At 43.3% G+C, this 14,124-nt stretch overlaps 1 protein-coding gene across 7 annotated transcripts in view; it reads left to right on the top strand.

The window, feature by feature from the left end:
• Positions 1 to 14,124, top strand: part of DGKI (diacylglycerol kinase iota) — a 311,383-nt gene that overhangs the window by 231,049 nt on the left and 66,210 nt on the right. For all 7 annotated transcript variants that reach the window (XM_056517740.1, XM_056517742.1, XM_056517741.1 and 4 more), the window contains 2 exons: positions 9,161 to 9,240; positions 13,093 to 13,131. In XM_056517740.1, coding sequence (XP_056373715.1) covers positions 9,161 to 9,240; positions 13,093 to 13,131 — 119 coding nt within the window. The remainder of the gene's footprint in view (positions 1 to 9,160; positions 9,241 to 13,092; positions 13,132 to 14,124) is intronic.

Below are 14,124 nucleotides of genomic sequence, written 5' to 3'. Positions count from 1 at the left end.
TTCCTATATTTTTGGAACACTGCTGACATCACGAGCACAGTGCTCTCTGCTGACATCTCTGTCCATTTTAGCAACCATGCATAGCAGATGTATGCTAAGGGCAGCATGGTGGCTCAGTGATTAGCACTGCTGCCTTGCAGTGCTGGGGACTTGGGTTCAAATCCCACTAAGGACAACAATAAATAAAGCGTTATTTTTATTATAATAACGTCAGCAGAGAGAACTGTGCTCGTGATGTCGTCAGAGAGCATTCCAAAAAGAAAAGAATTTCCTCTGTCGTATTCAGCAGCTAATAAGTACAGGAAGGATTAAGATTTTTTAATAGAAGTAATTTACAAATATGTTTAACTTTCTGCCACCAGTTGATTTAAAAGAAAAAAGATTTTCAGCGGAGTACCCCTTTAAGTAAAAACACTTAATGCCATGTGGACATTTTGGGAATATAAATCACCTTCTGCATCCATTTTTACACACACACATGACTGCAACTATTAAGATTGATGTGAGTGTAGCCACAAACCCACATGTGGTAACAATGATAGACAACTGGAGTAAACACGGGAATTATCATGGGAACATTTTTTGGTTCTGTGTCACCTTCGGCATCAATTTTCACACATATCAACATTTTGTGGCTCTAAGCTACCATCCGCATCAATTTAGAAAACACACACTGCTCAAAAACATAAAGGGAACACTGAAACAACACAATGTAACTCCAAGTCACTGACAGTTGTGTGAAATCCCACTGTCCACTCAGGAAGAACATTGATAATCAATTTCACATGGAACAGACAACAGGTGGAAATTATAGGCAATTAACAAGACACCCCAAATAAAGGAACGGTTGTGCAGATGGTGACCACAGACCACTTCTCAGTTCCTATGCTTCCTGGCTGATGTTTTGGTCACTTTTGAATGCTGGCGGTGCTTTCACTCTAGTGGTAGCATGAGACAGAGTCTACAACCCACACAAGTGGCTCAGGTAGTGCAGCTCATCCAGGATGGCACATCAATGCGAGCTGTGGCAAGAAGGTTTGCTGTGTCTGTCAGCGTAGTGTCCAGAGCATGGAGGCGCTACCAGGAGACAGGCCAGTACATCAGGAGACGTGGAGGAGGCCGTAGGAGGACAACAACCGAGCTGCAGGACCGCTACTTCTGCCTTTGTGCATGGAGGAGCAGGAGGAGCACTGCCAGAGCCCTGCAAAATGACCTCCAGCAGGCCACAAATGTGCATGTGTCCACTCAAACGGTCAGAAACAGACTCCATGAGGGTGGTATGAGGGCCTGACATCCACAGGTGGGGGTTGTGCTTACAGCCCAACACCGTGCAGGACGTTTGGCATTGCCAGAGAACAGCAAGATTGGCAAATTCACCACTGGAGCCCGGTGCTCCTCACAGATGAAAGCAGGTTCACACTGAGCACATGTGACAGTCGTGACATAGTCAGGAGATGCCGTGGAGAACGTTCTGCTGCCTGCAAGGTCCTCCAGCATGACCGGTTTGGTGGTGGGTCAGGAATGGTGTGGGGTGGCATTTCTTTGGGGGCCGCACAGCCCTCCATGTGCCTCCAGAGGTAGCCTGACAGCCATTAGGTACCGAGATGAGATCCTCAGACCCCTTGTGAGACCATATGCTGGTGTGGTTGGCCCTGGGTTCCTCCTAATACAAGACAATGCTAGACCTCATGTGGCTAGAGTGTGTCAGCAGTTCCTGCAAGAGGAAGGCATTGATGCTATGGACTGGCCGCCCGTTCCACTGAATCCGATTGAGCACATCTGGGACGTCTTGCTCCATCCACCACAGACTGTCCAGGAGTTGGCGGATGCTTTAGTCCAGGTCTGGGAGGACATCCCTCAGGAGACCATCCACCACCTCATCAGGATCATGCCCAGGCGTTGTAGGGAGGTCATACGGGCACGTGGAGGCCACACACACTACTGAGCCTCATTGGGACTTGTATTAAGGACATTATATAAAGTTGGATCAGCCTGTAGTGGGGTTTTCCTCTGTGATTTTGAGTGTGACTCCATATCCAGACCTCCAGGGGTTCATACATTTGATTTCCATTGATAATTTTTGTGTGATTTTGTTGTCAGCGCATTCAACTATGTAAAGAGGAAAGTATTTCATACGATTAGTTCATTCATTCTGATCTAGGATGTGTTATCTTAGTGTTCACTTTATTTTTTTGAGCAGTGTATATACATGACTGCAACTATTATGCTTGAAGTGATTGAAGACATAACCCCACATATTGTAAACAGATAAAAACTCAAATAAAAATGAGAAAGGGTCATATGGACTTTTTGTGGATTTAAATCACTATCTGCATTCATTTTGCCACATATATACACATGACTGCAACTATTAAACCTGAAGTGAGTGGAGACATGAAACCACATATTGTACAGTGAGGCAAAAAAGTATTTAGTCAGCCACCAATTGTGCACGTTCTCCCACTTAAAAATATGAGAGGCTCCTGTAATTTTCATCATAGGTTATAACCTCAACTATGAGAGACAGAATGAGAAAAAAAATCCATATAATCACATTGTCTGATTTTTAAAGAATTTATTTGCAAATAAGAATTTGGTCAATAACAAAAGTTCATCTCAATACTTTGTTATAACCCTTTGTTGGCAATGACAGAGGTCAAACATTTTCTCTAAGTCTTCACAAGGTTCTCACACACTGTTGCTGGTATTTAGGCCCATTCCTCCATGCAGATCTCCTCTAGAGCAGTGATGTTTTGGGGCTGTCGCTGGGCAACACAGACTTTCAACTCCCTCCAAAGGTTTTCTATGGGGTTGAGATCTGGAGACTGGCTAGGCCACTGCAGGACCTTGAAATGCTTCTTGCAAAGCCACTCCTTTGTTGCCCAGGTGGTGTTTTTGGGATCATTGTCATGCTGAAAGACCCAGCCACATTTCATCTCCAATGCCCTTGCTGATGGAAGGAGGTTTTCACTCAAAATCTCACGATACATGGCCACATTCATTATTTCCTTTACACGGATCAGTCTTCCTGGTCCTATAGCAGAAAAACAGCCCCAAAGCATGATGTTTCCTTCCCCATGCTTCACAGTAGGTATGGTGTTCTTTGGATGCAACTCAGCATTCTTTCTTCTCCAAACAGAACGAGTTGAGTTTTTACCAAAAAGTTCTACTTTGGTTTCATCTGACCATATGACATTCTCCCAATACTCTTCTGGATCACACAAATGCTCTCTAGCAAACTTCAGACAGGCCCGGACATGTACTGGCTTAAGCAGGGGGACACATCTGGCACTGCATGATTTGAGTCCCTGGCGGCATAGTGTGTTACTGATGGCAGCCTTTGTTACTTTGGTCCCAGCTCCTTGCAGGTGATTCACTAGCTCCCCCTGTGTGGTTCTGGGATTTTTGCTCACCGTTCTTGTGACCATTTTGACACCACGGGGTGAGATCTTGCGTGGAGCCCCAGATCGAGGGAGATTATCAGTGGTCTTATATGTCTTCCATTTTCTAATAATTGCTCCCACAGTTGATTTCTTCACACCAAGCTGCTTGCCTATTGCAGATTCAGTCTTCCCAGCCTGGTGCAGGTCTACAATTTTGTTTCTGGTGTCCTTCGACAGCTCTTTGGTCTTGGCCATAGTGGAGTTTGGAGTGTGACTGTTTGAGGTTGTGGACAGGTGTCTTTTATACTGATAACAAGTTCAAACAGGAGTCATTAATACAGGTAACGAGTGGAGGACAGAGGAGACTCTTAAAGGAGAAGTTACAGGTCTGTGAGCCAGAAATCTTGCTTGTTTGTAGGTGACCAAATACTTATTTTCCACCATAATTTGCAAATAAATTCTATAAAAATCAGACAATGTGATTTTATGGATTTTTTTTCTCATTCTGTCTCTCATAGTTGAGGTTATAACCTATGATGATAATTACAGCCTCTCATCTTTATAAGTGGGAGAACGTGCACAATTGGTGGCTGACTAAATACTTTTTTTCCCCACTGTATACATGATACACAACTCGAAAAAAACAGGAGGTGTCATATGGACATTTTGTGCATCTAAATCACCACCCACATCAGGTATCGCACATATACACATGACTGCAACTATTAAGACTGAAGTGAGTGAAGACTTGAAGCCACACATGGTGATGGTGACGGGCAGCGTGAAAAAAACAGAAAGTGCTGTCACAAGCATCTAACAGTAGTAGGAAAATAATAAACAAGTGTATTATAAAGCTGTACGAGTTTTAATTATGCAATTGTTCAGCTTTATTTACTGTACAGCGCTAATGTATGCAGAGCCGCCCGTGTTCAGTCAACGCTAAACGAGCCCAGAACGCCGGTCATGCTGTTTCGAGCAGGTTACGCAGTAGCAAGCGCCACTTGACGACTGAACATAATAAAACCCATAGGAAAGTTATATTACCCCTTACAACACCCCCCCCCCCCCTCCTCCACTCCCCCCCGCAGCTATACACAACTTAATTGCTTTGTAACATGTACCAAACCCAGCTGGGGCACCGCCATCCCTGCATGCCGCCAGTCCTCGGCGCGTAATGAAGTCCCTCTATGGGTGACGGTAGAAGTCATTAATCAGAGCGGCTGATAACAGTTTAATAGAGTCGTGATCATCCCCTGTACTCATTATTCATAGTGACTGGAGAGGTACAAGCAGCGCCGCAGCAGCCATGCCGCAGGACTCAGTGTGCGATCACATGTGAAGCCGTGTACCTGTTCCCATGTCGCACAGACACCAGCCGTGACTGCAGAGTTTGATTAAAAGTGGAAATTCTCCGGATAAATCTATAGACTTTAGCTGATTGGGAGAGCGGATCTTCTCCTCCATCTCCCTGCTGGTTACCAAGCATGCTCACTACACTCCATAAAATCACTGGGAGTATAATACAGGATATAACTCCGGATCAGTACAGGATAAGTAATGTAATGTATGTACACAGTGACCTCACCAGCAGAATAGTGAGTACAGCTCTGGAGTATAATACAGGATATAACTCCGGATCAGTACAGGATAAGTAATGTAATGTATGTACACAGGGACCTCACCAGCAGAATAGTGAGTACAGCTCTGGAGTATAATACAGGATATAACTCAGGATCAGTACAGGATAAGTAATGTAATGTATGTACACAGTGACCCCACCAGCAGAATAGTGAGTACAGCTCTGGAGTATAATACAGGATATAACTCAGGCTCAGTACAGGATAAGTAATGTAATGTATGTACACAGGGACCTCACCAGCAGAATAGTGAGTACAGCTCTGGAGTATAATACAGGATATAACTCAGGATCAGTACAGGATAAGTAATGTATTGTATGTACACAGTGACCTCACCAGCAGAATAGTGAGTGCAGCTCTGGAGTATAATACAGGATATAACTCAGGATCAGTACAGGATAAGTAATGTAATGTATGTACACAGTGACCTCACCAGCAGAATAGTGAGTACAGCTCTGGAGTATAATACAGGATATAACTCAGGATCAGTACAGGATAAGTAATGTAATGTATGTACACAGTGACCCCACCAGCAGAATAGTGAGTACAGCTCTGGAGTATAATACAGGATATAACTCAGGATCAGTAATGTAATGTATGTACACAGTGACCTCACCAGCAGAATAGTGAGTACAGATCTGGAGTATAATACAGGATATAACTCAGGATCAGTACAGGATCAGTAATGTAATGTATGTACACAGTGACCTCACCAGCAGAATAGTGAGTACAGCTCTGGAGTATAATACAGAATATAACTCAGGATCAGTACAGGATAAGTAATGTAATATATGTACACAGTGACCTCACCAGCAGAATAGTGAGTACAGCTCTGGAGTATAATACAGGATATAACTCAGGATCAGTACAGGATAAGTAATGTAATGTATGTACACAGTGACCCCACCAGCAGAATAGTGAGTACAGCTCTGGGGTATAATACAGGATATAACTCAGGATCAGTACAGGATAAGTAATATAATATATGTACACAGTGACCTCACCAGCAGAATAGTGAGTGCAGCTCTGAAGTATAATACAGGATATAACTCTGGATCAGTACAGGATAAGTAATGTAATGTATGTACACAGTGACCTCACCAGCAGAATAGTGAGTACAGCTCTGGAGTATAATACAGGATATAACTCAGGATCAGTACAGGATAAGTAATGTAATGTATGTACACAGTGACCTCACCAGCAGAATAGTGAGTACAGCTCTGGAGTATAATACAGGATATAACTCAGGATCAGTACAGGATCAGTAATGTAATGTATGTACACAGTGACCTCACCAGCAGAATAGTGAGTACAGCTCTGGAGTATAATACAGGATATAACTCAGGATCAGTACAGGATAAGTAATGTAATGTATGTACACAGTGACCTCACCAGCAGAATAGTGAGTACAGCTCTGGAGTATAATACAGGATATAACTCAGGATCAGTACAGGATAAGTAATGTAATGTATGTACACAGTGACCTCACCAGCAGAATAGTGAGTACAGCTCTGGAGTATAATACAGGATATAACTCAGGATCAGTACAGGATAAGTAATGTAATGTATGTACACAGTGACCTCACCAGCAGAATAGTGAGTACAGCTCTGGAGTATAATACAGGATATAACTCAGGATCAGTACAGGATAAGTAATGTAATGTATGTACACAGTGACCTCACCAGCAGAATAGTGAGTACAGCTCTGGAGTATAATACAGGATATAACTCAGGATCAGTACAGGATCAGTAATGTAATGTATGTACACAGTGACCTCACCAGCAGAATAGTGAGTACAGCGCTGGAGTATAATACAGGATATAACTCAGGATCAGTACAGGATCAGTAATGTATGTACCATAATAGTGTATGCTAGGCAGATTGTCACCCCTGTAATAATGGTCACTTTCCTAGAAACAAATATAATTAAGGGATGAGGAGGATCAATAACATTGTGATGGACGAGGACTGTGGATCTGGGGGGAGATTTATCAAATCCTGTCCAAAGGAAAAGCTGCTGAGGTGCCCATAGCAACCAATCAGATCGCTTCTTTCATTTTTGAAAAGGCCTCTTAAAAATGAAAGAGATGTCATTGGTTGCTATGGGCAACTCAGTTACTTTTCCTGCAGAGAGGTCTTGATAAATCTCCCCCCTTGTCTCTGTGTTATTGGAATGCCCTTTAATCAGCCCATACATCATGTCCTCCTCCTCCTTCTGACTCATCCAAACTCAAAACGCGTCTGCGATGTCTCCACACCCGGACGACGCGTTTCAGTTGTAATTAAAGCAATTAGGACCTTCATCTCCGGGCCTGACGATAACAATGAGGAGGAGATGGCAGGCGGCGAGGATGATTAAAATCTGCGCTGCGAGATCACTGGACCGTACGGCGAGGACAAAATTAAAAACAGCAGCGGGTAGAGTGAGAAGAGTAATATGTATATATATATATATATATATATATATATATATATTCACACATCATATGTGAAGACATGTTTTCAGCCTCTAGTCAAAGACAGCAAGCAGAGATCTTGAAAAGATGAGGAATTGATATGGTATATTAGATAGTTACATTTTCCAGTCCATGTTTCCCAAGCAGGGTGTCTCCAGCTGTTGCAAAACTACAACTCCCAGCATGCCCGGACAGCCAAAGGCCAAGACTCTTCTCTATTGACGTTCTAGACATGCTTTCAGTCCCTAGTCAGAGACAGCAAGCAGAGATCTCGAAAAGGATGAGGAATTTATACGTTGTATTATTGTGTTACATTTTCTAGTCTGGCGTCTCCCAAGCAGGGTGCCTCCAGCTGTGGCAAAACTACAACTTCCAGCATGCCCTGACAACCGAAGGACAGGACTCTTTTTCTATTGACATGATCTAGATATGTTTTCAGCCTATAGTCAGAGACAGCAAGCAGAGATCTTGAAAAGGATGATGAATTGATACGTTGTATTAGAATGCTACATTTTTCTAGGCCAGTGTTTCCCAATTTGGGTACCTCCAGCTGTTGCCAAACTACAACTCCCAGCATGCCCAGACAGCCAAAGGCCAAGACTCTTTTCTATTAACCTGACCTAGATTTGTTTTCAGCCTCTAGTCAGACAGCAAGCAGAGATCTTGAAGACGAGAAATTGATACGTTGTATTAGAATGTTGCATTTTCTAGGCCAGTGTTTCCCAAGCAGGGTGCCTCCAGCTGTTGCAAAACTACAACTCCCAGCATGCCCGGGACAGCCAAAGGCCAAGACTCTTCTCTGTTGACATGTTCTAGACATGCTTTCAGCCTCTAGTCAGAGACAGCAAGCAGAGATCTTGAAAAGGATGATGAATTGATACGTTGTATTAGAATGTTACATTTTCTAATCTGGCGTTTCCCAAGCAGGGTATCTCCAGCTGTTACCAAACTACAACTCCCAGCATGCCCAGACAGCCAAAGGCCAAGACTCTTCTCTATTAACCTGACCTAGATTTGTTTTCAGCCTCTAGTCAGACAGCAAGCAGAGATCTTGAAGACGAGAAATTGATACGTTGTATTAGAATGTTGCATTTTCTAGGCCAGTGTTTCCCAAGCAGGGTGCCTCCAGCTGTTGCAAAACTACAACTCCCAGCATGCCCGGGACAGCCAAAGGCCAAGACTCTTCTCTGTTGACATGTTCTAGACATGCTTTCAGCCTCTAGTCAGAGACAGCAAGCAGAGATCTTGAAAAGGATGATGAATTGATACGTTGTATTAGAATGTTACATTTTCTAATCTGGCGTTTCCCAAGCAGGGTATCTCCAGCTGTTGCCAAACTACAACTCCCAGCATGCCCTGAAAACGAAGGCCAGGACTCTTATCTATTGACATGATCTAGATATGTTTTCAGCCTCTAGTCAGACAGCAAGCAGAGATCTTACAAACGATGATAAATTGATATGTAGTATTAGAATGTTGCATTTTCTAGTCTAGTGATTCCCAAGCAGGGGGCCTCTAGCTGTAGCAAAACTACAACTCCCAGCATGCCCGGACAGCCGAAGGCTGTCAGGGCATGCTGGGAGCTGTAGTTTTGCAACAGCTGGAGGCACCCTGCTTGGGAATCACCATTCTAGTCCATGTTCCATTGTGCCTACACCTACCGGACTCTTCTCTCTCCTGCAGCCATTCCTCTAGGGATCATTGTGGTACGAGGAGACTGTGACCTGGAGACCTGCCGGATGTATATCGACCGCCTACAAGAGGTAAGTCCCCACCCAGGTGTAAGGGCCACGTGTACTGAGCCTGTATGGTGCCACGTGGCTTCCCTATGGCTCCATAGTGTAATGCTTCAATTAAAGGACGAGCTTTCCATACCTTTCTGCTGATCGGACGGGCATAGTTTGGTGACAGACCCATCGCCGTACCGTCAGCTACACCTATCACATCCTACAACACACGACAGGATACTAGTATCAGCATCCAAAATGTGTCTGCTACCCATCTATGTCATTTCATCATCCTCTTCATCACCCCCTGTGCCACTTTATCACCCCTTTGATCCCCTCTTCTGCTTTGCTTGTCCCTTTATTGACCTCTGTGCCATTTCTTTCCTTTTATCCCCCCCCACCTCATGCCATTCCATCCCCCCCCTTTATTCACTCCCTGTGCCATTTCACCTCCCCCTTTATTCCCCCCCCCCCCCCGGTGCCATTTTATTCCCCTCCTTAATCACCCCCTGTACCATTTAATTTACCCTTTTTACAGGGCTGGTGCAAGGATTTTTGCCACCCTAGTCGAAAGCTAGTTTTGCCCCTTGACCACGTCTATTGTCTCGCCCCTTATTACTGCTGGGGTGACACACTGTAACAAACCTCCTCCTTATGTAATCACCTTACTACTGGGGTGACACACTGTAACAAACCTCCTCCTTATGTAATCACCTTACTACTGGGGTGACACACTGTAACAAACCTCCTCCTTATGTAATCTCCTTACTACTGGGGTGACACACTGTAACAAACCCCCTCCTCATGTAATCTCCTTACTACTGGGGTGACACACTGTAACAAACCTCCTCCTCATGTAATCTCCTTACTACTGGGGTGACACACTGTAACAAACCTCCTCCTCATGTAATCTCCTTACTACTGGGGTGACACACTGTAACAAACCTCCTCCTCATGTAATCTCCTTACTACTGGGGTGACACAGTGTAACAAACCTCCTCCTCATGTTATCTCCTTACTACTGGGGTGACACACTGTAACAAACCTCCTCCTCATGTAATCACCATACTACTGGGGTGACACACTGTAACAAACCTCCTCCTCATGTGATCTCCTTACTGCTGGGGTGACACACTGTAACAAAACCCCTCCTCATGTAATCACCTTACTACTGGGGTGACACACTGTAACAAACCTCCTCCTCATGTAATCACCTTACTACTGGGGTGACACACTGTAACAAACCTCCTCCTCATGTAATCACCATACTACTGGGGTGACACACTGTAACAAAACCCCTCCTCATGTAATCACCTTACTACTGGGGTGACACACTGTAACAAACCTCCTCCTCGTGTAATCACCTTACTTCTGGGGTGACACACGGTAATAAACCTCCTCCTCATGTAATCACCTTACTACTGGGGTGACACACTGTAACAAACCTCCTCCTCATGAGATCTCCTTACTGCTGGGGTGACACACTGTAACAAAACCCCTCCTCATGTAATCTCCTTACTACTGGGGTGACACACTGTAACAAACCTCCTCCTCATGTAATTACCTTACTCCTGGGGTGACACACTGTAACAAACCTCCTCCTCATGTAATCTCCTTACTACTGGGGTGACACAGTGTAACAAACCTCCTCCTCATGTAATCTCCTTACTACTGGGGTGACACACTGTAACAAACCTCCTCCTCATGTAATTACCTTACTCCTGGGGTGACACACTGTAACAAACCTCCTCATGTAATCACCTTACTACTGGGGTGGCACACTGTAACAAACCTCCTCCTCATGAAATCTCCTTACTACTGGGGTGACACAGTGTAACAAACCTCCTCCTCATGTTATCTCCTTACTACTGGGGTGACACACTGTAACAAACCTCCTCCTCATGTAATCACCATACTACTGGGGTGACACACTGTAACAAACCTCCTCCTCATGTAATCTCCTTACTACTGGGGTGACACACTGTAACAAACCTCCTCCTCATGTAATCACCTTACTACTGGGGTGACACACTGTAACAAACCTCCTCCTCATGTAATCTCCTTACTACTGGGGTGACACACTGTAACAAACCTCCTCCTCATGTAATCTCCTTACTACTGGGGTGACACACTGTAACAAACCTCCTCCTCATGTAATCTCCTTACTACTGGGGTGACACAGTGTAACAAACCTCCTCCTCATGTTATCTCCTTACTACTGGGGTGACACACTGTAACAAACCTCCTCCTCATGTAATCACCATACTACTGGGGTGACACACTGTAACAAACCTCCTCCTCATGTAATCACCTTACTACTGGGGTGACACACTGTAACAAACCTCCTCCTCATGTAATCACCATACTACTGGGGTGACACACTGTAACAAAACCCCTCCTCATGTAATCACCTTACTACTGGGGTGACACACTGTAACAAACCTCCTCCTCATGTAATCACCTTACTACTGGGGTGACACACGGTAATAAACCTCCTCCTCATGTAATCACCTTACTACTGGGGTGACACACTGTAACAAACCTCCTCCTCATGAGATCTCCTTACTGCTGGGGTGACACACTGTAACAAAACCCCTCCTCATGTAATCTCCTTACTACTGGGGTGACACACTGTAACAAACCTCCTCCTCATGTAATTACCTTACTCCTGGGGTGACACACTGTAACAAACCTCCTCCTCATGTAATCTCCTTACTACTGGGGTGACACAGTGTAACAAACCTTCTCCTCATGTAATCTCCTTACTACTGGGGTGACACACTGTAACAAACCTCCTCCTCATGTAATTACCTTACTCCTGGGGTGACACACTGTAACAAACCTCCTCATGTAATCACCTTACTACTGGGGTGGCACACTGTAACAAACCTCCTCCTCATGAAATCTCCTTACTACTGGGGTGACACAGTGTAACAAACCTCCTCCTCATGTTATCTCCTTACTACTGGGGTGACACACTGTAACAAACCTCCTCCTCATGTAATCACCATACTACTGGGGTGACACACTGTAACAAACCTCCTCCTCATGTAATCTCCTTACTACTGGGGTGACACACTGTAACAAACCTCCTCCTCATGTAATCACCTTACTACTGGGGTGACACACTGTAACAAACCTCCTCCTCATGTAATCACCTTACTACTGGGGTGACACACGGTAATAAACCTCCTCCTCATGTAATCACCTTACTACTGGGGTGACACAGTGTAACAAACCTCCTACTCATGTTATCTCCTTACTACTGGGGTGACACACTGTAACAAACCTCCTCCTCATGTGATCTCCTTACTGCTGGGGTGACACACTGTAACAAAACCCCTCCTCATGTAATCTCCTTACTACTGGGGTGACACACTGTAACAAACCTCCTCCTCATGTAATTACCTTACTCCTGGGGTGACACACTGTAACAAACCTCCTCCTCATGTAATCTCCTTACTACTGGGGTGACACACTATAAAAAGACCTCCTCCTCGTGTAATCTCCTTACTACTGGGGTGACACACTGTAACAAACCCCCTCCTCATGTAATTACCTTACTACTGGGGTGACACACTGTAACAAACCTCCTCCTCATGTAATCTCTTTACTTCTGGGTCGATCTCTGTGCTGAGTCGTCTGACACAGAACATTGTTCTCTCTTCTCAGCCCAGGGAAAAGCTGAATGTTTTTAGTCGTGTATTTCAATGAGATGAATGATGGCGGCGGTTATGTCTCTTATATAGTAGTGAATGGTGGCGGAGATCTCCTAGTCTGGGCCATTAATAGTAGATTGAATCTATGCCAAGTTTTATAATTGTGAATCTCTGTAAACAAAGGATGAATCGTCTTTATGAATTTGACCATTGTCCTTGTCTTTCGAAGGATCTTCATTCCGTGAGCGCACACAGAGATCACTGCCAGGTACGTGAGGTGTCATATGTGCAGTACTACAGCTACTATAATACTGCCCACTATGTACAAGTATATAATTACTATAATACTGCTCCTATATACAAGAATATAACTACTATAATACTGCTCCTATATACAAGAATATAACTACTATAATACTGCCTCCTATATACAAGAATATAACTGCTATAATACTGCCTCCTATATACAAGAATATAACTACTATAACACTGCTCCTATATACAAGAATATAACTACTATAATACTGCTCCTATATACAAGAATATAACTACTATAATACTGCTCCTATATACAAGAATATAACTACTATAATACTGCCTCCTATATACAAGAATATAACTACTATAATACTGCTCCTATATACAAGAATATAACTACTATAATACTGCTCCTATATACAAGAATATAACTACTATAATACTGCTCCTATATACAAGAATATAACTACTATAATACTGCCTCCTATATACAAGAATATAACTACTATAATACTGCCTCCTATATACAAGAATATAACTGCTATAATACTGCCTCCTATATACAAGAATATAACTACTATAATACTGCTCCTATATACAAGAATATAACTACTATAATACTGCTCCTATATACAAGAATATAACTATTATAATACTGCTCCTATATACAAGAATATAACTACTATAATACTGCTCCTATATACAAGAATATAACTACTATAATACTGCTCCTATATACAAGAATATAACTACTATAATGCTGCTCCTATATACAAGAATATAACTACTATAATACTGCTCCTATATACAAGAATATAATTACTATAATACTGCTCCTATATATAAGAATATAACTACTGTAATACTGCTCCTATATACAAGAATATAACTACTATAATACTGCTCCTATATACAAGAATATAACTACTATAATACTGCTCCTATATACAAGAATATAACTACTATAATACTGCTCCTATATACAAGAATATAACTACTATAA

This window comes from Hyla sarda, chromosome 4, assembly GCF_029499605.1.
Source record: "Hyla sarda isolate aHylSar1 chromosome 4, aHylSar1.hap1, whole genome shotgun sequence".
Taxonomy (NCBI): Eukaryota; Metazoa; Chordata; class Amphibia; order Anura; family Hylidae; genus Hyla; species Hyla sarda.
Note: the sequence above shows the minus strand (reverse complement) of the source record. Positions and strands in the feature narration are given on the sequence as shown.